Source organism: Myotis daubentonii, chromosome 5 (genome assembly GCF_963259705.1).
Source record: "Myotis daubentonii chromosome 5, mMyoDau2.1, whole genome shotgun sequence".
NCBI classification, from domain to species: Eukaryota; Metazoa; Chordata; class Mammalia; order Chiroptera; family Vespertilionidae; genus Myotis; species Myotis daubentonii.
In genome coordinates, this window is record NC_081844.1 from 90,275,932 (window position 1) to 90,300,412 (window position 24,481).

The 24,481-nt window shown below is 49.5% G+C and overlaps 1 protein-coding gene across 1 annotated transcript in view; it reads left to right on the plus strand.

Annotated features, from left to right (window-relative positions):
• The first annotated feature begins 10,788 nt into the window (after positions 1-10,788).
• PPARGC1B (PPARG coactivator 1 beta) overlaps positions 10,789-24,481 on the plus strand; it is a 104,101-nt gene continuing 90,408 nt past the window's right edge. Inside the window, exon 1 of the mRNA XM_059698876.1 lies at positions 10,789-10,941. Coding sequence (XP_059554859.1) covers positions 10,864-10,941 — 78 coding nt within the window. The 5' untranslated portion in view covers positions 10,789-10,863. The remainder of the gene's footprint in view (positions 10,942-24,481) is intronic.

Below are 24,481 nucleotides of genomic sequence, written 5' to 3' on the forward strand. Positions count from 1 at the left end.
CATGTCATTCACTGTGAGGTCTGGTTTCTCTAACATTGAGACCCATTCCCTGACTAGAGGCACCAGCTATGTCCTGATTACTTAGAGGTTTGTCAAAACAAAGACAGAAAGATTTAAAACCAGACGAATAGATGGGGGAGAACAGGTTGCGGAAGAGTTCAGCTCTTCTTCATTTGGGCAGAACTTGGGTAGAAAACAGCTTGGGTAGAAAAATTAGAAGCAGAAAGAATTGAGAAGTTTTATTTTCATTGACATCCTCACTCCAGAATGGGTGCTGACCCTTCCCCATCTCTCTGTTCCCTGCTACCTAAGATTTGGGTGTGGTGGCACCAGACTGCCAGGCTGTCTGGCTTTGGGCCCCAGCTGAGCAAACCCAGGGAAGCTATTGAGCCAAATCCAGATCCTCAAAGCACCTCAGCCATGTGGCCCTCTCGCTTCAGCCTGGACCCGTGTGGTCTTGCATGGCCTATCAGGCACACGCCAGTGACAAAAGGCTCAGACTGTTACAAGGGTAACACGAGTGAGCTCAAATCCACTGACAGATGAGGAAACAGGCTTAGATAGGACCGGTTGCCTCCGGGCACAGAATGTGGCAGAGCTAAAATTTGAACTGACTTTTTAAAAACTCCAACTTCTATCTTTGTCTTTGTTTCTTTCATCTTCCTACCACTTCACCAGAGGCATTTTCTTTAATTAATCCCAATATCAATATACTTCTTTTATGGGCCAATTTTTTAAAAATATATACTTTTTTTTTTATTGATTTCAGAGAGGAAGAGAGGGGAAGAGATTGAAACATCAATGATGAGAGAGAATCATTGATCAGCTGCTTCCTGCATGCCCCCCATTGGGGATGGAGCCTGAGACCCAGGCATGTGCCCTGACTAGGAATGGAACTGTGACCTCCTGGTTCATGGGCTGATGCTCAACCACTGAGCACATCAGCTGGGCTATATGGGCCAATTTTGAAAAGGAATAAGGAAGAGGTGGAGGAGACCCAGTCCCTGGTCTTGAACTTATAAAATTTTCTCACTGAAGGTATTAGTGTATTAATAAAGGTAAGGTAAGCACAGAAGACAGGTAAGCACACTCCTTCCCACTAGGGGTGATTAGGGAGAGGCGGTGGGTAAGTAGGACAGGGGGCTCAAGGAACCTTCCACCCTGAACTCTGACGTCACAGAGATGCAGGCAGGGTGTCATTGATTTATCACACACTCATTGAGCACCTACTTGAGTGGCCCAGACACTGAGATGGCCATGAACCAGACAGACATGGTCCTTATCTCAAGAATCTTACAGAATGAGGACAAGTTCACTATTTTCCTCTTGGCACCTTATATCAAAAATATATACCCACCTCCCTGGCCAGTGTTGCTCAGGTATTAGAATGTCGGCCTGTCCATCAAAGGTTCTTGGGTTTGATTCCTGGTCCAGGGCACATACCTGGGTTGTGGGTTCACTGTCCCCCACCCCCCATTATTGTGGTGGGTGCTGGAGGCAACTAATCAATGTGTCTCTCACATCCATATTTCTCTCTAACTGACTCTCTAACTCTCTCTCTCTCTCTAACAAGCTCACATCTGACACTTCTCTGTACCCCTGTGGAGTGGACATCTGTCATTTCTGCCTACTCACCACCTCTCTCTCTGGTAAAGGCTCCTGATTTCCCCATATTATATTAACAACTTTTTCTGTGTGTCATGGACCCCTGGACAGTCTATAGAAGCCTAGTGACCTCTCCTCAGATTAATGTTTTTTAAATACATAATATCAACTATATGTGATTTAAAAGAAGTCAATTATATTGAAATAGTTATCAAATGATTAGAAGAACAAATTTACAATATAGTAATATATTTCTTTATCAACACATTAAATAACAAGACCTAGTTGGTCTAATAACTACCATCATTTCAAAATAGTGATAAACATAAATAGCATTTTGAGACATCTATGACAACTGTGATATAAAATGAAATATCTGTGGTTTCTATTGATGTTAAAGTTATGGGTACTTTTACTAATTTTCTATGACTTACTTGCTACATTTATAATAGAAGGAAATGCTAAATTTCAGTTAAAAGTTAGCAAAAAGAGAGAGAGATAAATTTTTCCCATTCAAATGAATGGTCTGTTGTTAAGAAACCTTGGTTTGGGGGGTTTATATAAAACTGCTTGATTCCTGGACTCAGAAGTAGGCATGTAACCCAGTGCTGGCCAATCAAAGCAGCGATTGACTTAAGGATGGGCATTTGAGCCAAACTGATGCAATCAGAATGAATTCTGGACTTTTGCTGGACACTTGGGACAATTCCTTCTGCTGGACTTGCTAAGGGGATGGGGCTTAGTGTTGGAGCACACCACCTTGCCATCACCAAGATGCAGAATGAACCAAACAGATAGGAGAGCAGAACCGAGAAGTGATCATTCACATCTCCTTGGCAACATTCCTCCTTTTAATGTGTTAATTGTGAAAGCCAATACATTATCTGTTAAAGCCAGTGTGAGTAGGGTTTTCCACCACTGCAACAAGAACAGTTACAACTAATAGAGTCCTGCAAAGTTTAGCAGAATGCCTGACACAAAGTAGTTTGCTGATGAAAGAATGATGAATGAATTTCAAATAGTGTAGTCACATGATTAATATGATTTGCTCAACTCTTACATGCAGATCTGGCTTGATTCTGTATTAAAAGGTGAAGGATATACTCCAAGTAAGCATTCCATTGGTTGAATGAATAACGGAAAGTGTCCACTGTCATCCTTTCCTATCCCCAGTTTTGCATATTCATCAGTGACATCACCAGGACCATATAACCTCCTGGAGACATCACCTGGAGAACACCAATCTAAGAATTAGGGCAGATAACAGGTACAAATTGGGGCCGTGGCACACGCGCCCTGGGGAGGACCACACAGCAATGTAAAGGAATCAGGTAGATCTGTTATGTACTGATGTAAAAAGACCTCCAAACACATTAAGAAGAAAAATTACAAAACAGTAATTACAATAAGGTTCCATTTTCATTAAAAACAAAATCTCCCATGCAAAACTTTGAGCTTCTTTATACATAATAAGTATGTAAATCAGAGAAAAGGTCTGAAGGGCCACTCGTGAAACACAATCGGTGGGCACCTCTGAGGAGGGAGTGGTATTGGGCCGGCTGGTCACAGAAACTTACCCGTTCCTTGTGTAATTTACACTTTTTATACAGGAATAAAATAAATATGGGCCACTTGTGTAAATTTAAAATGGAAAAATAATATAGCAACTCTGATAGAAGCTGTTTTTGTTTTGTTTTGTTTTATCCTCTGTGGTATCTGTCAGTATTCTCAGGAAAGCTAAAGAGCAGGGCTGTGCCCATAATGTTCTGCTATGCCCATGACGCTGAGCCCATGACGCTGAGCCCATGACGCTGTGCTGCTGAGCCCATGACGCTGTGCCCATGACGCTGTGCTGCTGAGCCCATGACGCTGTGCTGCTGAGCCCATGACTCTGTGCCCATGACACTGTGCTGCTGAGCCCATGATGCTGAGCCCGTGATGCTGTGATGCTGAGCCCATCCGCTGTGCTGCTGAGCCCATGACGCTGTGCCCATGATGCTGTGCTGCTGAGCCCATGACGCTGAGTCCATGACGCTGTGATGCTGAGCCCATGACGCTGAGCCCATGACACTGTGCCCATGACGCTGTGCTGCTGAGCCCATAACGCTGAGCCCATGACGCTGAGCCCATGACGCTGAGTCCATGACGCTGTGATGCTGAGCCCATGACGCTGAGTCCATGACGCTGAGCCCATGATGCTGAGTCCATGACGCTGAGCCCATGACGCTGTGATGCTGAGCCCATGACGCTGTGCTGCTGAGCCCATGACGCTGAGCCCGTGATGCTGAGCCCATGATGCTGTGCTGCTGAGCCCATGATGCTGAGCCCGTGATGCTGAGCCCATGACGCTGAGCCCATGACGCTGTGCCCATGATGCCATGCTGTTTCCATAATGCCACGCTGTGCCCTCTATACCTTGCATGCCTGTGAGGCCATGCCTTTTCCCTGGGTCTGCAGTTCTGGCTGCTCCAGGAGCCAAGGAGATTCCACCCCGTAGAAAGTGGCCCTGGGGTGGCCTACTGACCTGGATTCCCCTCTCAGTATCCTGACTCCAACCACCTCTGCTGCCAAACTCCACGTGGCCCAGATGATTTCTCCCGCAAACGCAAACGGGAGAGGGAATCAGAGCACCTCACAGTCAGGGCAGGGGCCCGGGGAAGACACCATCTGAGGCATGTTTGGGGTGGCTGGTCCAGTGTAAGCCCAGCATTGTGCAGACTGGGACTCTGAGTCTCAGAGTGGAGAAGAGAATTATCCAAATGTGAATTCAGTGCCAGAGGGACTCCAATCTGGGTCCCAGTGAGAGCTTATTTTACGGGAGATTCCCTAAAGGTCCACCATCATAGCTATTTCGTTATATTGAGATCTTGAGTCAACAAAATATTTGTTACAGTGTGTAACTGTTATTTAAATAACACATTTAGCACCTGAAACTGTTTATCAGAGGAGCTGGTTTTTAATATAAAAAGCAGAAAGCCAGCTACATTTTACTTTATGTATTATAAGGACAAAATTATAACAACACAAGTGAAAATATTAAAAGGAATTATTTCTGCCATCCTAATCATCTTTCATTTGTTCACTTTAGTTCACTCTAAAATACATACTGTACATGTGCATTTATGCATAGAGCTATAATCATTTACAAATATTTTATAATCCCGTTTCACTTCATGTTGTACATGTTTTTCTGGATGTTTTCCATATAGCGTTTTACCTTCTGCAGAGTATTTCATCATACATAACTGCGTTGTCACTGCTCTTATATTATAAACTACTTTAAACATACAGAAAAGCATAAGGAAAAATACACTGCACAGATTCAGCAAACATTAATATTTAAAAATATTTTTGAGGCTTGTTAAGGAAATTAAACATTACAGGTATCATTGGAGCTCTCTTCTGTACAATGTACTCTACCTCCCCCCCCCCCCCTGCCCACCCCACCCAGGACAAGCTACATAGATTGCAAGGCCCAGAGCAAAATGAAAATGCAGGGATGTTTCAAAAATCATTATGAATTTTAAGACGATGACTTCAGAGCATTCCACCCAGCACAGGCCCTTCTAAGTGCAGGGCCCGGTGTGCCTGCGCAGGTCGCACCCCCCTGCTGCCAGCTCTGACTCCCCCTCTCCTCTGCCTTTCCTAATACTGATCTGGGTCTCTGCGGTCCCATCTTTATGCTTTTTCTTCATATCCATGTATTGACCAGCATTATGGAGTATTATTTTGTGTATTTAAAAATATTGCATAAGTGGCACAATCCTGTATGTGTCCTTAGGCTGCTTGCTTATCTCACGTGTTGTTTTTGTGATTTATCTGTGCGGATTCGTGTAGATTTTATTGATTTTCACTATTGTCTAATATTCCAGTGTGTGATCTCACCACAGTTCATTTTTCCAGTACCTTTTTTTTTTTTTTAACCACAATTAAAAACACTGCAGTGAACACAGCTCTTGGTGCACGTGTGAGCTTTTGTCTGCTGTGTGTAACTCGGTGCACAACCCAACTGTCTGTCTTCCTAGATGTTGAGATTATTTCCAATATTTTTGCTTGGCATTAGTGTGTTGTGCTTGTATGTCTCCACTTGGATGGCCCACAGTCATCTGAAAACCCCCCACAGGGACCCCCCCCCCCCCCGCCACACACACACGTTACCTCTCCTCTAAGACCCATCATACACTGAAGACAGAAGCACCACTTTTACCTATGACCCACGCCTAGTGTTTCCCACTCCAAATAATGGCTCTAACACATCCTCTCCTCCACATCTCTCCTTCTTTCATTGTCTTAGCTCCAACTCCACCTCTCCCCTGGGCTCCTCTCTCAGCTCCTAACTGGTCCCTGATCCTCTCCAGCCCCACAACTTCCTCCATGGTGAGATCTGAACCCAGGTCCGTGCATGGTCCATGCTGACTGCATGCTGACTTGCCTCTCTTCTGCACATCATAGAGATCAGAGCTGTGAGTTACACATGTGAGTTACACATGAACAAAGATTGTATCACCTGTGGGTCTGCAGTAGTGCGGGCATGTAGCAGATTCTAAAATATATACACTTTGATTCTATTTACTGAATCAAAGTATATATACATATATCTATCGAAGTATACATCATGCTATAGTTTTCCCATCGTTTGAATCAGACCCTTAGTATAAATTCCCCAAAGGAGCATTATTGATGACTTAGGGTAATGAATGCAAAGTTCAAAGCTCTTTGTAAGTGAACTTGATCCACACAAAACTCTAGGTCCAGTAGTACAGATAGGATGATCCTCACCAAGGACTGATTTTCACAAGGTCCCAAAGCCAGTAAGTGACAGTGTAAACAACAGGTAGTCCAGTATTCTTGCCATCTGTTTGCCTTATTTGATAGGGACACTAAATTTAGATGTTGCCCTTTCATCTCAGTTGACTGTCTCTTTAAGTGTTGCTTTTCTGGTGTATACCCTCCCCCCCCCCACATAAACACATAAATAAAATAAACTGATAGTATTTATGCTTCTATTTTAAAAAGCTCACATATCTGGGCCATTTTTTTTTCTCCATCTATCAAATGGGCTTAAGAAGGGCCCTGTCTAGGATATTTTTGCTCTGTGGGCAGATGAGGGGAAAAAACCCCCACATTTCTATGCCACTTTTTTATTCCACATTCTTGAACCTGGACAGTAAAGTCAGTGGCTAACATGCTCTGCACTGCCCCTCCACAGTCCTTAAGTCTTATCATTGGATGGAAGGTAGAGATGGCTTTCAGAATTAACAATACAATACAGGTGCCTTTTTAATTCATCTTGGCTGGAGTCCGTGCCTCCTGGAGGGAAGCTGGGAAATCGGTGTGTGTCTGGCTCCCTGGCCTGGGTCATGGAATTACAGAGCTGTGGGTGACTGGCTGGCAGGAAACCTCAGTGATTGTCCAGACTCACGTCCTACCTCCCTCACTCCTTCAACAAAAATTTACTAAGCACTCGTGTTGAATAGAACGTGGGCCGGGATGGCAGTTGTGTTCACCAATTTTCCCATGGCACCTATTACAGTGGCTGGCGCATAGTAGGGGCTCCTTAACCATCTGCTGAATGATGGGTAGTTCCCTGCCACAGGTCACCTAGGAGAGCGTATTAAATGCAGATTCCCAGGCACACCACAGACCTACTCCATAATAATCTCTAGCGACAGGGCCCAGGTGACTGTCATGCTCTCCAGAGTTGGAGAGCCACGGCTGTAGTGCGTGTCTGATGAGAGCATCCTCCTATTACGAGAAGGGAGAAAATGCTGATGTTTTCACTTTTGAGCATTTGTCGGTAGTGTCTGTGATATTCAAGTCAAATAGGTTCATTTTGCTGTAGCCATTTCCGCGGAGCCCGGAGGAGTCTGGGCTTCACCCGGAGTATGCGCAGGGCGAGCTCTCACTAATCTCGGGAGAGGCGAGGCCAATAAAAAGGCTGAGGAGATAGGAGTTGAGCCACATGAAATCCAGGCTTGGCATTATTATTGTCCTTCACTTGAAAGTCATAAAATAAGAAATGTGCCACCGTCCCTGGGAGTGGTTGCCTAGCGTGAGGCTTCTCTCAGTCCCTTTCAAGGGACTGTGCCGTGGACCAGGCACAGGCCTGGGTTCAGGTCTCAGCGTGTCTCTAACTGCTGGGTCTTGGGCTAATCACTTTAACTCCTTTTAAACTTTAGTTTCTTCAGTCACAGAATGGACATTGCAGTGCCAGATTCTCAAGATTGTCAAAAACAGTCTGAGAGGATACGAACTCAGATGTCTGGCACATGCCCAGGATGGAAAAAACTGCACCGTTTGGGCTGCTACCTATAAACTGCCATCCTATTTCGGCTGGAAGGTTCAGCAGAGGGTCATTTAGCCCAGCCCTTTTGGTTTTCCAGGTGAGGAAATGGCCCCGGAGAGGGTAAGCAAATTGCAGAAGACGGTCTAGTGCAGCCGTGGGCAAACTACGGCCCGCGGGCCGGATCCGGCCGTTTGAAATGAATAAAACTAAAAAAAAAAAAAAAAAGACTGTACCCTTTTATGTAATGATGTTTACTTTGAGTTTATATTAGTTCACACAAACACTCCATCCACGCTTTTGTTCCGGCCCTCCGGTCCAGTTTAAGAACCCATTGTGGCCCTCGAGTCAAAAAGTTTGCCCACCCCTGGTCTGGCGCCTTAGATGTCTTGAGAGCTTTTTAATCTCAATGAAGAATTTCCAATTCCTCCGTGGACTAGAGTGGGTGATGAGGCTGGTGCTGTGGGTGGCCTTGATGAAGGAATTCCTGGGATAAGATGCTTTTGAAAAGGAAGCTAGATATCCCAGGTGAGGTGCCTTCCCACCCGAGTTTCCTGCCAGCCAGAAGTCCGTTCTGAGGACACAGTGATTAGGGCGAAAGTTCCTGCAGCTGGGCAATTTCTGGCCTTTCTATCAACCCCAGTTTTAAAGACAAACACCTTTGGGTGAGCACTGCTGAGGCCTTCCCTGGGAGGCCCTATCCGATCTAGCAGTGTCCATGGGCAGCAGCAGAACAGCAGGGCTTTGGGAGAGTTTGAGGCCTTAATGCTAATGGTGATGACACTGGTGACAGGGATCATGGGGACGAGCATTTCCTCTCTGCCAGGCTCAGGGTCAACAATTTATGTTACACGCATTGTTTCGTGCAAACCTCCCAAGATCCCCGGGTGGAGGGAACAGAGGCCCAGAGAGGTTAAGCAAGTGACAAGGGCACACAGCTGGTTAGCACCAGGATTCAAAGCTAGATCTACTGGAGTCCGGGGTAGCCAGCAGCCCGTAACTGCTGGAAGCAAGGCAAGGAACACTGACCAGTGCTTTCAAGGGGTATATATTTTATTGCCACTTTTACAGATGAGGAAACAGAGGGCCAGAGAGGTTCATGTATTTCCCATGAGGTCAGGCACCATGCCAAGCGTTTTACATATGTTATCTGCTCTGTCATCTTAACAGCCCCACCAAGTAAGTAACTCTATGATCCCCATTTGTGCAGACAAGGAAACTGAAGCCTGAGACGAAATGACTTGTTGGGGTTCAACACTCAGCAGTCTGACCAGAGGGCCCATGTGCTGAACTTTCTGAGTTTCCCAAGATTGGAACACAATATGGCAGGCCGGGTCCGGCACCTAGGACTCCTGACTCCCAGACTAGACGTGAACTCTCTGTTGGATGCATTGTTCCTTAAAAGTGCGTTGGCCCAAAGCCCAAAGAGTGAAATCACACCCTGCGGTTCTGGGAAGTTCAGATGGGAGAAGGAGGCTCTTTCTTGCTCTGGTGTTCAAGTCTGAGCAGGTGTACTGGGACTCTCCCCGATTCCTCCTCTGGCTGGGAGGGAGTCCACGCTAGGGCAGGGTGGGGCAGCCCTGGAAGTGTAGGTGGGGGAAGAGCAGGAGGCAGGTCTAAATCTTCCCGCCTTCCTGATTTTATCCTGGCCATGCCCTCATCTCCTGCCTGGCAAACCGCAGGTCATGATGATGAGAGTTCAAGGCTGGAGCCAGGAAGCCTGAGTTCAGGTTCTGGCTCAGGCACTCAATCTATGTGCACTTTTGACTCTGGGCAGGTTTCTTATCTATACAATGTGTGGTGCTGGGAGTGGGTGGTGGGAATCAAAACCATCCTGGTTTTTAGCTAACACATTATTTATGAACTGCCCACTATGTGCCAGGCACTGGAGACATGGCAAGTGGAAAGCAGATTCAAGCCCTGCTTCCATGGGTCTTGGAGTCTCGTAAGGAGAGATGTAGATCAAATTTTTACTGAAACAAATGTAAAATGGCAAATGGGACCAAGTGTTTTAAATGAAGGTCTGCGGAGCTAAGAGATCCCATGATGGTGGGGGTGGGGAAAGAGGGATTGGGTTGACAGTCTGAGGGGCAGTAGGGGGAGGATGCCCTGAAGATGTGGTTATAAGGTGAATGGTCACTGGGCAGGGGCCAGTACTGGGTGTGTAGAGGCCCATTATGAGATGGTTCATCCGAAGAACTTAGAGAAGGCGGGTGGCCCTGGGGAAGTCAGCAGAAGCCTGGACACTTCAGGATGTTGTGGGCCATGGTAAGAGAGGTTATTGTTTTTCTTTGGTTGTTGTTTTGGAAGAGGTTTCGGGGATTGAAGGAAGACTTGAGAGAGAGAGATCGCCAAACTTAACAGAATATGAATCAACACATCTTCAAGTTAAAGGGGAAAATGCCACCCCTTCCGAGGAGCCTTCCCTGATTTCTCCACCTTTGGACTATGGTATCCCTCCTCCTCTGGCGTTAGAGAAACTCAGGGGCAGTCTGACCTAGGCTTTGTCTTTCATCTACTGTAGTGTACTACAGCTTCAAACGCGGCCCTCGGCTTTCCCGGGCCTCAGTTTCCCCATCAGTGCAGAAGCAGGTTGTTTAGACGGACCCGCCCAGCGCTAAGGCAACGTGATTCGCTCTGGCAAAACCTGGGGGCTGCCCGCATTGCTGCGCAGAAATCGGGCTGCAGGCTGGGGCACCGTCACCCCGTTTCAGGAGCTGTTCTCCCGGCCGGGGGGGCCGCCGGCGGGATCACGGTTCCAGACCTGGAGCAAGAAAGTGGGGGCGCGACCCCCGGCCGGCTCAGGCACCGCGCGGCCCCGCCCCCGCAGCCAGCGGGCCCTGCGGCAGCCGCGGCCCGAGCTCCGCCCTCCGCCTCCCTCGCTCCCTCCCCCGCCTCCCTCCGTCGCCGGCTCGCTCCCTCCCCCCGGCCGGCTCGGCGCTGACTCCGCCGCACGCTGCAGCCGCGGCTGGAAGATGGCGGGGAACGACTGCGGCGCGCTGCTGGACGAAGAGCTCTCCTCCTTCTTCCTCAACTATCTCGCCGACACGCAGGTACTGCCCGCCGGGGCCGCGGGCCCGGGGCCAGGGTGCTGAGCTGCGGGGGTTGCCGCCGCAGCCGCGGAGGCTGGGAGACAGCGGTGGGCGCATCGAGGGGATCGGGGGTTCCAGGCTGCAGAGCCCCCTGCCGTGCACCCGGCGAGACGCTCCGTTAGGGGGGCAGGGGGCTGGCGGTGCCCCGCGCTAGCCGGAGCGTGGTGGGCGCTAGGCTGCTGAGGAGGGTCTAGCCTTGGTCTCTTGGAATCCGCCCCCCCTCCCGCCGGCAGAGCTGGAGGAGGGGGGTGTACCGCGTTTCCTCGGGGAGGTGGAGCCGCGCCAAGGTGTGGGGGACCCTCGGGCTAGCTCCGGGTGCTGGAGGCGCGCCCTCAGGCTCCCGGCACTTGCTGCCGTACTTTCACGTGGACTTGTGGCCCCGGCACGGGCGCCTACCCCCGTCCTCGGAGTCACCTGCTCTTCCAGTCTCCAGTCCCCCCTCCACTCCCCATCGGCCCAGCGCTCCTCATCGGCGCCCGCAGCGCGGAGTTTGCTGCCAGTTGCCCGCTAAAGGCATAGGGGTCTACGGGGCACGTGGACATGCGGGCGGGTATAGCACCTTCCTGGTTGCGCTACTCGGCGGAGCGCCCGGGGTGGGGGTGGGAGGCCGGCAGGATGGGGGCGGAAAGACTGTCTGGGGGCGCCTGGGTCCCCCTGCGGCGCGCGGCCCCGGTGCGCGCTCGGCGATGCTGGGGGAAGGGAAGACGAGGCGGCAGTCCTGGCTCTGGGAGCCCCACCGGCGACACGCGCGTGACAGGAGAGGGTGCTCTGGTGTGCCGGGGGGTGGGGGGGGGGGCGCCGAGGAAACTGGTGACTTGGAGACCGAGGCGGGGGGTAGGGGACGGGGGGCTGCTGGTTCAAGCAGCCACCGAAAATGCCTGAACACGGCGTGCGCGCCCCCCACCCCTTCCGTGGTTTACCCAGCCCCCTGCCTGTTGAAAGCATAAAGTTTGGCCCCATAGTTAGGGCTTTTTCTCTGGGCGCCAGGCTGCGGGAAGCCGGGAGAATGGGGATGCGGCGGAGCCGAGAATGAGACCCCGGATGCGGGCGCCCGCCGGGCCGAGGAGAGGGGCCGCCCGGCGGAACCGGGCGCGGCTCCCGAAGGCTGGTCTGGTACCTGGAGCCGGAGCGCCAGTGCCGGCTCGTTTTGCATAACATTGAAAGGGAGGGGGGGAGGCGGAGGGGGCGGGGGTAGGAGGGCCGAGAGGGAAACTTTGCTTCTTGTTGTAATCTGCCTGTCTTTGGGCGGCAGCAGCTGTCATGGGACCGGTGGGCGGGGAGAGGCTTGCAAGCCGACTCCTAAGCCGAGAGACGCGACTTGGAGGGGACGCAGCGGCCGAGAGGTTCAGCTCCGGGCGGACTCCGGGAGGCGACTCCCGGCTGGCGGCTGGGATGGCGCGGCGTGGCTGGGTGTCGCCGCGAGGAAGCCCGCCACGCGCCGGAGAAGGCCAGCCCTCGTCCCTTGCGGACGTCCATGCGTCAGGAAGCCGCGGGGCCTCGTGGTCGGTGGCGGGTGCGCTTGGGTGGGTTCTGGTCAGGGGCCGAGGGGGCTGGTGACGGGCGATCGCGGTCCCCAGGGCGAGGGGGAGTGTGTGCCGAGTGGGCTGCGCGCGGGGGTGTGTGTTGGTGTGCACACGCCGCGCGCGCCGGGCGCGTCCCTTTACCTCTGACGAAACCGCAGTGGAGCTTCGGTGGCGGTCGCCGGCGCCGTCACACTCCCGGAGCGCAGAGCCCAGGTCTTCGCGGACTGCAGAGCCCGGTCCCAGCACCACCGCGGCTCCCCTGGCCTCCCACCCCCCGCGGACCACGGGGACCGAGGGGACAGAGTTGCCCCTGGGAAAGTTCTGTCCTCAGCCGGCGCACTTGTCTGGGAGTGTTTCCAAGCCTCTCGACTAAGACGCGGGTGAAGGAAGCCTGAAATAACCGGAGACTTGTTCAGGGGCCCAGAGCAAGAACTGACCGTGTTGGACCCGACTCCAGGTTTTAACTCCATCTTCAGTGGTCTTTGGCTCACCAATAATTAATTATTTGCCCTGCTCGCCGCCCAGCGGGCCTGTCCGGTAGGGATATTTTACCCAAGGAAACTAGAAAATTGGGTAATCAGGTGTCAGCAGAAGTGCAGTGAAAGTTAATCTGGGACGTTTGCTTTTTTTATTTCACCACGTGACAGGCTGAGGATCTTCTGGCGATCCTTGCCGGCCCAACTTGGGAAATGTAATCGATAGGGAGAGCTTTGCAGCCGTCCCTAGAAGGCTTAGGGAGCGCAGCATGAGAGGACTCGGGCGGGCCATCGCCAGCCGCCTCATTTTACAGTTGGGGTTAGAGGCTGTGAGGGGTGAGCCACTTGTGCAGGACCATGCAGCCAGTGGGTGACAGAGCCACCCAGGGCTCCTGACTCCAGGTCCTGTGTGTTACCTCGAAATAGCACTGGACTTGGAGTCAGAAGGCCTGAGTGGAGTCGCCTTCCCCACTCTCTGGCTGGGTGACCCTGGAGCAAGCCTTTTGAACCCTGGGAGCCTCCCTTTCTCCATCTGTCAAATGGGGCTGGTGGTGTCGGTAAGAGCAGCGAAGGGCCTGCCTGGTGGTGGGGGTGAGCGCTCTTTGCATGTGAGATGTCTGGTTTCTGCACTTCTCTTTCCTCCCCAGACCCTTCCTCTCCGTCCTCTTCTCCCATGGGAAGGGGTGGGGTAAGTGAATAAAAAGGAAATATACATGTTGTCTTTATCCAGAAGACTTAAGTTGTCTTTGGTGGCTAATCCAGGGTTAGGTCGAGGGAAGCGTTCTGTTTAGGAGACAACTTTTACTCATTCGGGCCAAAGTTCAGAAATCCAGCAGGCCAAGGATTGTGAAAGTTTCTTGGAAAGGTTTGGAACATGTATTCCAAAGGACTTCGGGTTGGCTTCACCTTTGCCCAGGCTGTGCCCCTTGCCTGCAATGCCCTCGTCCACCCATCCTGCATGGCCTCTTCTCGCCGGCCTTCCCAGCCTGGCTTGCCCTGCTTTCTTTCTCTTTCCTCAGGTTTTCTTAGTCTGTGTTATACCACCAGGCTCTTTGTTTGTGAGTCCTGTGTCCCAGGAAGATTCTAGAGCTAGAGTTGTGCCTTTCATCTTTTTGTGCCCCCACGGCACCTGTCCCTGTGCTGAGTTCCTTTGCTCGGCTCTTGGCTAGGCACATGAATTACAGGGGAAGCTCCCAGGCCGGCTGGGGAGACAGCTGGGCAGCGAGTATGAAGAGAGAGGAATGCAGAGGGCTGCAGCTGTGGGCAAGGACTTATGCTCCAAAGGCCACACCGTAAGCCCACACTAAATATGGGCTGTTTGAAGTCGCTTGGGACATCAATCATCCATGTCCGAAATGTCAGAGTTGGCAGGAACTTTATAAGTCTTCTGGCCCAAGCCCTTATCATTTGAAAATATTTTAATTGTAGAATTCATAGAAAATACTGGCAAGCATAGAGAAAGAAATTGAAAACATGTAATCTTACCCAGAGATAACCACTGTTAATTTTTATGTGTACTTCCAGACTTTTTTCTTTCCTCTTGATTCCTATTGATTATATCTTTGTAGAAAAATGGAGTCATTCTTTATATACTAATTGTAACTTGGAATCACACTGTCATAACTTGCTTTTTTCCCCCTTTTCCAAACAATATACTGTGACTACCTTTCCTCAATAATAAATATCCTACTTAATATCGTAATATCTTAATGGTTATATAGTATTTCTTTGAGGGTTGAGCCAAAATGTATTTAATCAGTCCTTTATTGTTAGTCATTTAAGCTGTTTTTTTTTATGTTTTTGCTATTGTAAGCTGTGCTGAAATGAATGTCTTTGCATATGTCTTCTTTCCTTCATTTAAATTCCTAGAAGTGAAATTACTCTGTCAAAGGAACTATGCAGGCGTTTGGTAAACACATTTCTGGATTGCTTTCTAGAAAGATTGTGCTGATTTCCACGCTTACCAGCATTGTGTGGGAATGCCTCCTTCGCCATTCCCAGATAACTCTTGGTATTTTCATTTTAACCAGTCTGTTCATCAATAAATTCTCTGTCACCCTTACTGTTTTAATGTGTATTTTTTTGATTCCTTGTGATGCTCAACCTTTCCCCCATATGATTATGGATCATTTACGGTTCTGTTCTGTAAAATGCTGTTTGTAAAAACTCGGCCCATTTTTCAGTTGGTATCCTCTGCCCTCATTGTTCTCAAACTGGATCTGAGCTCCCAGAAGGGCCCCCCCCCCCCCCCCCCCCATGGAGCATTGAAAAAACGGTTGAAGCCCTGGTGTTCACTTGCGAGGTCTGGAATAGTGCTGCCTCCACAGCTGTGGAGGCAGGGCCGGTTTCTTTTCCAAGTCCAAGTCCAAGTTCTAGCCTAGCCATCTGTAGGACCAAGTTGAAGTTGCAGCCTTTGCTGGGTGCCTTTGTCCACCCTTCACCTGTGTGAGGTCAGGGGGAGTAACTTCTTCACCTGAGCCCAGAAGGGGACCTGTTTGCTGGCTTTATGAGAAGCCCAGAGGCTACCTTCGCTGGGGCTCTCTCACTGGTGCTAATGATGAGATGCCTATGAACCCAGGAAAGGCAATAGCCCAGCAACTGGGCCCGGGGTGGGGGTGGGGGTGGAGGACTCATATTTCCCCTTCACCTTGGGGCCATCCTCTCCCAGCTGGTGTAAGCCAGCCAGCAGCTCCCCCATTACCAGGATGTGAGTCACCCTTTTCCTTCTCTCTGGAATAATAGGATACTGCTGTGGGTCAGAAGCAGCCTTGCAGATGGGGGCCTGGGCTTAGAAGTTAGGCCGTAACAAGAGCATTGCTGGTAACACTTCATCCGCAACGACATTTATTGAGCATCCTCTCGATGCCACGCACTCTGTGGAACTTTCAATGTGCATCATTCTGTTTCATTCTCATAAAGATTCTACAACGAGTAGGTGCTATATCCCCGTTAACTGGATGAGAATTGTAGTTTTCAGAGAACTCACTGACCAGCTGATGACTCTAACCTACACTACCTGTTGAGTAAGTAGCAAAAGCGGGATCAATGGGTGAGGTTCCCAGACTGCTTGATTCCAAGCTCTGTGAAGATAGGGACAGCTTTCTATTTCTGTCTTCACTGTATTTCCAGCACCGTGAGCAATTGGAGGCACAGTGTATAGAGAGAAGACAGAACTCAGAAATCCCTTTGCTTCTCTGGCCTCAGTTTCTCAATTTGTGAAATGCCCAACTCTCAGGGTTGGGCATTAGGTAATGTAATGTATATAAAATGAGCATCTGTCTGCTACTCAGAAAACTTGGCATTCTCTCTTTGAAGCACTTTAGAAAGGCAGCATCTAGTACAGAGCTAACTCCCATCCATTCAGTCTTTAAAAAAAAAAGTTTTTGTTGGTTTTAGAGAAAGAGAAAGAGGGAGGGAGAGAGAGATAGAAACATCAATGAGAGAGGAACATTGATCGCCTACCTCCTGCATGCCTCCCACTGGGAATTGAGCCCACAGCCTGGGAATTGAACCACTGACATCTTGGTGCATGAGTCCACGCTCAATCCACTGAGCTATCCCAGCCATACTAGCTGGCACATTCAGTGTTGTTGTTGTTGTTTTATGTAAAAAATGGGAGGCATAATTCTTGTTATGTGAGGGTGAAGAAAACACAAATAAAGTCATTTGGAAGATAATGAGCAGAGTTTTTTTTTTGTTTGTTTTTTTTAAAATATATTTTATTGATTTTTTACAGAGAGGAAGGGAGAGAGATAGAGAATTAGAAACATCGATGAGAGAGAAACATCGATCAGCTGCCTCCTGCACATCTCCCACTGGGGATGTGCCCGCAACCCAGGTACATGCCCTTGACCGGAATCGAACCCAGGACCCTTTAGTCCGCAGGCCGACGCTCTATCCACTGAGCCAAACCGGTTTCGGCAATGAGCAGAGTTGTTTACTATCTCTCCTCCTCCAAGATAGTCAAGCACCTCACATTCATCCTATGGACACTCGGTTGATGTAAGATCCCAGTTGATGTAAAATCCAAGGGATTGGATTGAACTTCCTGTTCTTCTCCCCATCTCCTAGGTCTTTGCCCATTCATAACTAGATTCCTGCAATTACTAACAAACAGATCTTGGCCACATTAGACTTTGTTTGTCCTTGGCCCTGATGGTAGATCAGTCCTCTGAGAGTGCATGTCTGAAGTCACTCCCTTGCTCACACATCACCCATGGCTCCCCAGTGCTTTTAAGTTAAATTAAGTTAAAGTTTTAAAGTAAACCTGATGTTCAAGGGCCTTCAGGTAGTTGAAGTTGGAGAGTGAGCCCCCCTCCCCCATCCTCAGTTGTGTGCTTTCCCTTTGGGGTCCAGGTCACACAGGATTATGAGTTTCCTTCCTGGAAGCCTCGGCTCAATCTCTTTTCTGTGTTCTCCATTCCCACCATTTCCATTACCCTGCAAGACCCAGCTCCCAAACCGTTGCTTTGGCGACGCCTTCTTGCTCACCTCCGGGCAGCATGCACTCACTTTGAAGTCAGCCTACCCGGGTTTGAGTCCTGGTTCTACAGATAGGTGGCTGGGAGACCTTTGGTGGGTCCCATAACCTCTCTGAGCATCTCTCTCCTCATCTGTAAAGATAAAGATAAATATTACTTCCCTTATAAGGTTGTTGCAGGGAGTCCATGGACATCAGATGACAGAACGCATGTAAAGCACCTAACAACAGCCCCCGAATAGTAGATGCGTCTCATTTAATCCAGGCCACATTAAGTGTTCAGGAAGCCACTCCAGGCTCTGAAGCTCCTCAAGGGCAAGGACTGTTGCTTGTTTCATTCAGAGTGTTTTCCCCACAGCAAATAGACAAGCGCCTGGACACGGTCATTCAGCCTCCTCCCTGAGTGAACAGAGATGCTAGGCCACGCGCCTCGTCAGGGTCGACACGGCTTCTCGTTTTGTATCTTCAGTCCATGTGTTCTGAGAAGGGACAGACTAAGCGATGAGTGTGGAATGACCTGGAATATCCTCCCCAGACCCCCACTCTCCCCATTATAATGCGTTCATAGTCTGCCTGCTCTTTAAGCCTCTGCTCACACCTGTCCTCTCTGGAAAGCCTTTTAACTTTCAAGAAACCTGTTTTTCTTCTGGTACCTCCCAGGTGGAGGGTGCCACTTACTGTCAAACGTATACAGGAGCCAGTGGCAGAAATGGTGTAGGACATCCCCATGGCCTCATCCCTCGGCTTTAGGCGTTTTGGACCCGTGGCTTGTCCACCCACCCTCACACCACATCTGTCATCAGTGACTTCTGCAGTGTGTATCTGCAAGGAGACTATCGCATGGGTTTCTCCCAATAACTGTGAGCTTGGTTCTATTTTCCCTATTTAGTAAGTGATGACATTGAGGCACAGAGGGTAAGTCACTCAGGGTCTTGCAGTAGTGAGCATCTAACCTGGGATTTGAACCTTGGCCCCTGAGCAGCTCCCTCTCCTGCCAGGCTTGGGAGGGCCCTTAGAGAGCATCAGATCTCCCCGAAGAAAGGGCATGGAGGCACAGGAGAAGACACCCAGCTGGAGGAGGCCCAGGTCCCTGACTCCCTGGCCAGTTCTTTTTTCAGTATCAGGACTTGGTTTTTTTGGTGTGTGTGTGTGTGTGTGTGTGTGTGTGTGTGTGTGTGTGTGTGGTAGTCTTGTTCCTGAGGGAGAGACAGGGTGAGGATGGTAGTATTGGAGAGACTCTTGTGCAGGGTAGCTGGGCTTTGTGGTGGCTGTGGGACTCTGGGTTGCCGCCTACCCACTAGCCCTGGACAGGCTGCATCATTTATTATTTTCTGTCTGTTCTCACCCCAAAGGCCTCACCTCTCCCCTTGCATTTGACCTTGGGTTTTCTCAGTAGATGCTCAGGACCACCCAATGGCAGAGACAGGGCTAGAGGGCCAGCACCCTGGGTTCACAGAGCTGAGAGGAGTGGCCTGGCTTGAGGTCACGCTGCTGGGCTAGGCATAGGACTGCCAGGCTCCTGGTGGCAGCTGGATTCCTGGGCTCCCACCCTGCCCTTTCCTTAGGGCAGAAACGGAGCTGCTGCCAGGTCTAGAGTAAGAGACCAGAGTGACTGTTACAAATGGGCGGGCAAAGCCATTGATCACTTATCCTCAAAGGCTGTAATTACTGCTCAGTCTTTTAGGTAAGAAAACAAACTTTTGCCCTAATTATTCCTTTTGGTAACCGAGGGCTTTGCATCCCAGGATTGAACTTCATGGCCTTGGCACAAGATTTCTTTGTGCCTCAGTGTTTTTATCTAGGTAATGGGACTAATAATAGCACACTATTAAAGGGTTTTAGTGAAGACTAATGGATGCCTGTCAAGTACTTACAAATACTCAGTCAATAGGAGCCATTGTTAGTATTAAAAACAGTCAAATGTAATGCAGACCCAAACTCTAGGCCAGTGGTTCTCAACCTTCCTAATGCCGCGACCCTTTAATACAGTTCCTCATGTTTTGGTGACCCCCAATTTCATTGTTACAAATTGAACATAATTAAAACATAGTGATTAATCACAAAACAATATGTAATTATATATGTGTTTTCCGATGGTCTTAGGCGACCCCTGTGAAAGGGTCGTTCGACCCCCAAAGGGGTCCCGACCCACAGGTTGAGAACCGCTGCTCTAGGCCCTTGATCCTGTCTGGGCCCTGGGATTCCTCTTTCTGAGTGTTAGGTTCTTCCCCCTAAACTTCTGGGGGGACTGAAGAGGAATCCATCCATCCTTCGCAAGTGTTACAATACTGGCTTTGAGGAAACCAAATTCAGTTAGATGCCACTTCAAGTGAGGAGAAGAAATATCAGATAGTGGTTAAGAGCTCTGGCTTTGGAGTTTAACTGCCAAGGGTTTAAATCAGGGGTCTTCACTTTCTAGCTGTGTGACCTTGAGCACGTGTCTTCTCTGACTGCAGTTGCCTCCTAAAAATTGGACATCATAATAGTAGGTTCTTAGGATAACTGCAGAGGATAAATAAGCCTGCAGCATGGCTGGGCCTATAGTAAGCGCTCAGTAAAGGGTAGCCACTATGATGGTGAGCATGACAGTGATGGAAATACATTAATGTAAATTTGAGCTTTCAGGGAGTTCAGAGAGCTTTAGAGACCATCTTGCTCAGTGCCCCTACCTTGAAGTGAGGAAAACAGATGGGGAGCAGACCAGGGGATGCCTTCAGATCACCCAGCCCCGGCAGGACAAGACCCCCATCTGCTGTCTGCGTGGCCAGGGCTGGCTCTGTGTGGTAGGGACGCAACTGTCTGGGACCCACTGTCTGGGAACTCAGCCGGGCGAGCCCTGCTTGGCTGAGATGGATGCTCCCCAGCAGCTCTGCGGCTGTGTTTTTTCCTTGTGCTTGCCTGGCAGAACATAGTCATGTAGCAGAGGGAGAGCGAGGAGACGGTAGAAACTGGGCCCTGATGTTGCCATGGCAAACATCCTTGGCAACGTGGCTGCTTGCTTGAGCCTTTATTTCTGGTCTCAGGCTCCTCTCAGGGAAGTGTGGTACCCAGGACACTGGGGAAGGCCCTGCCCTGGTTCCTTAGCACCAAGGATGACTGGCCACGATCCCAGGCCACAACCACCTCAGGTCAAAACGTCTGCAGGCCCACCCTGCACAACCTGCAAAACAGACTCCTGGGTATGGCATTCAAGGCCTCAAATGCATATCCATCCAACTACTCATCAAATACTGTGTGACCCACTGCTGCAAGAACAGAACAACATAATATTCTTAACATAGACCCTGGGGTTAGGTGTTCCCAGCATGGCATCCTCTTCAATCTTATCCTTTAACAATTATGGTGATAAGAACAGCTAACAACTGCTAACCCTTTCAAGCAATTACTCTTCCAGGCCCTGAGTAAATTAGTCACATGTACAATCACATTTAATCTCAGAGGAACCCCATGAAGTAGTCCCCACTGTTATCCCCATTTTACAGTTGAGTAGTCTGAGGCCAACTCCAGAATTTGCGATGCTGATGCTGCTCTGCAGTTCCTTCCCTAGACCAGGCAACCATGAGGTTTTCTACCATGAGACTTTTGTCCCCATCCCCTTCAAGGACACCTCCCCAAATTCCCCCTCTCAGAAGTGGCCCCCTTTTTGCTCTGTGATCCACATTTTTGTATGCTTTGCCTGCACTCTGTATCTATCATGCTGATGAGTTTATATCTGCCCTCCAACCCACTAAAAACAAAACAGAGAGGAAATGAGCTCAAGGGAGAGCTTTGAATGTCCTGGTGAGGAGTTTGGACTTGGCAGGCAGTGAGGAGTCAGCAAAGGCTTCCATTAGTATTGTTAATAATAACAGTAATCATAGACCATAGCTCACCTTCAGTGACCACTTGGAATGTGCCAGGTACTGGGGTTAGGTGTTCCCAGTTCTTGTTTAATCTTCAACTACCTGGTGAGGTTGGTACTATGACAAACAAGAAAACTGAAGCTATGAGAAGTCCAGGGACTTGCCCTAAATCACCCAAGCAGATAGTAAAAAGGCTGGGATTTGAACCTTGGTCTGCCTGGCTTCAGAGCACATGGCCTAAACCACTGCAGTGTCGCTAATCTGGCTGGGCACGTAGAAAGGACTGGAATGGGGGTGCTGGGTAGCGGGAGGAGGCATCTTCTCTTGGCTTTGGTGGGGGGCTCAGTGGAAGTGAGTGGGATGTGGGAGGAAGGTGGAGTGCAAGGGGCTGGCTCAGAGTGGCATCCCTCTAGCTGAGATAAGGCTGCAGAACAGGATTTGCTTTGGGGGGTTCCTTATGGGGAGGAATAACCATTTACTCAGGGTCCACTGTGTGCCAGGTTTGTCCCCATCCCTGGCCTTCCTGGAACTTTGTTAAATGTAAAACTCTGATCCCAGCCTGTGATAACCTTTGTTTATATAGTTACTAGAGACCTGGTGCATGAACTCATGCACGGGTGGGGTTCCTTGGCCTGGATGGCGATTAGAGCCATCAGGGCCTTCTCGCCCAGATAGGGGCCGGCTGGTTGGCGGGGAGGGACTGCGGGAGGTTGGCCAGATCAGGCTGGCTGGCCAGGGCGAGGGGCTGTGGGAGGTTGGCTGGCCATCCAGGGGGAGGGATCGCAGGAGGTTGGCCAGCCACAGGAGGTTGGTTGTGGGAGTTCACTGACCACCAGGGGGCAGCTCCTGCGTTGAGCATCTGCCCCCTGGTGGTCAGTGCGCATCATAGCGACCAGTCTGGTGGTTCAGTCACTTAGGCTTTTATATATATAGATTCTTTTCTCTACCCAGCCAGGACTGGAGTTGCCTAAGGAAAGGAACCTCATCAAGTTGGTTCACCATCAAACCCCCAGTGCCATCACAGTTCCTGGCACACTGTAGGCCCCCTAATAAAATAGTTGTTGAATATTTGATGAATATTGAATGACTAAACACACACTGTTTGATCTTTTAGAAAATTCACCAACTATTTGCTTGGCTCCAGAGGCCTGGTCTCTGTGCTTGGAGCTGAGTTGGGATGTGTGGGTGAGGGGAGTTTAGGGGGGTTATACCAGTCCCTACACCTTCCAAAGAGATTGAAACCAGCACCTTACACTGAGTTCATGCCCATTGCCCAGTGGCTGGTTCCAGCAGGACTGAGCAGGTTGGCCTCCTCTCTGGAGGAAGAAAGGGGGGATCCAGGGAGGTATAGGGGTGAGGGAGCACTTGAGACCAGTGAATCCAGTCTCCAGCCCAAGAGGGTGAACTCCATGCCCTACCAATCTTTCCCTTTAAGACTCAGGTCCTCCCAAATCTGATCACCCCTCACCCTTTCTGCTTAGGACCAATTAGCTCTTAGTTTAGGCATAATTCTTACAAGCCTGACAGCCTTGTCCTGGCCTCTGTGACATTAGAATCAGCAGGTTAGTTCTGTTAGTGTGTATCTCTGCAAGCACGGGTCAGGGGTGTGGTTCCGCTAGAGTCAGAAACACATGAACTGTGGCACCAAAGGCCATTTGGGTCCTTTAAGTGAAGGGGCAAGGAGGCCCCTTGCTCTTGAGTACCTTACTGGGTGCAAGTACCAAGCGCATGGGTCAGCGACAGCGCCTCATCCCCCAGGAAAGGTGTATACTGTTCAGTGTTCTCTGTGCAAGGAAGCAAGGAAGAGTGACACACATTTGGGTATTATCGTCTGAAATAGGAGGTCTGTTAAAAACAGGAAAAGTTTTATAGTTAGCTATAAACTTAGCTATTGCAAGAACACATTATTCCTTGAGGATGCCAGATGATTAAAGAGTTGGTCTAGCCATAAAAAGTTTCTTCGAAAGTGAATGCTGTCTCCTAATGTGAGATGTTGTCTTTTGTATTTCCGAGGCTGCACGAGGTGGTAGAAAAAGTATGTGGCAAATGCTGATCGGGCAGCTCAGTTGGTTAGAGCACCATCCCCATCGGCCAAGGTTTCAGATTCGATCCCCAGTCAGGGCACATAGAAGAATCAACCAATGAATGCATGAGTAAGTGGAACAACAAATCAATGTTTCTCTCTCTCTCAAATCAATTTTTAAAAATTCTGATTGGCTTCAAGAGACCATGTTGTTTAGTGATTAACGAGCACAGGCTATCTGGTTCAAATATTAGCTTTATGACTTAATAGCTGTGTGATCCACGGAGTGAGACAGCTGCTCTGTGCTCTAATTAGTCAGCCACCAAATGTGAACCATAATAGGTCCTACCTTCCTTCCGTTGGTAGAACTAATCAGTGGTTGTCAACCATGAGTGCCTATCAGAATCAACGATGTAGTTAAAAAAAATATAATAATAGTTCTACCTCGGGGCCACCCCAGACTTACTAACTGAGAATTTTTGAGTGCAGGCCCTATGCTTCTTTGTTTTCAGAAAGCTCCCTCTCATGGCAGCCCTGCTTTGGTCCTAAACAAGCAGGTACTATTTGTAGAGTGTCTGGCATTAACTCTGTTAGTCCCTTCCTCCCTCTGTCCTTCCTGCCTTTGCCCAGATTATGGGGTAGCACTTAGGATACAGACGACCATGCCGTACCGATCTTTATACGGCCTGTGTAAAGCAGGATGCCTTCCTTAGCTGGCATATCCGTTTGGTCTTCACATCAATCTTGCATTGTAGTCAGGAGGAGAGGAACATTCCCATTTTGTAGATGGAGACATGGAGGCCCAGGGAAGGATTTGATCGGATCCTGAAGTGAATCACTTTTCAAATATTTGTTTTTATCCCTGTATCTTGATCTCTTTGATCCTCAGCCACATATCTGCTTTCCCCTCTTCCAACCCACTCACCTCTGATGTCATTGTGATCCCCCCGCCACCACCACCTCCACCTCCTGAGTTGTCCCACAAGCAGATATGTGGCTGAGGATCAAAGAGATCAAGATACAGGGATAAAAACAAATATTTGAAAAGTGATTCACTTCAGGATCCGATCAAATCCTTCCCTGGGCCTCCATGTCTCCATCTATAAAATGGGAATGCAAGCCGTCTATGGACCCTCAGCCCAGAAATCATTTTATTT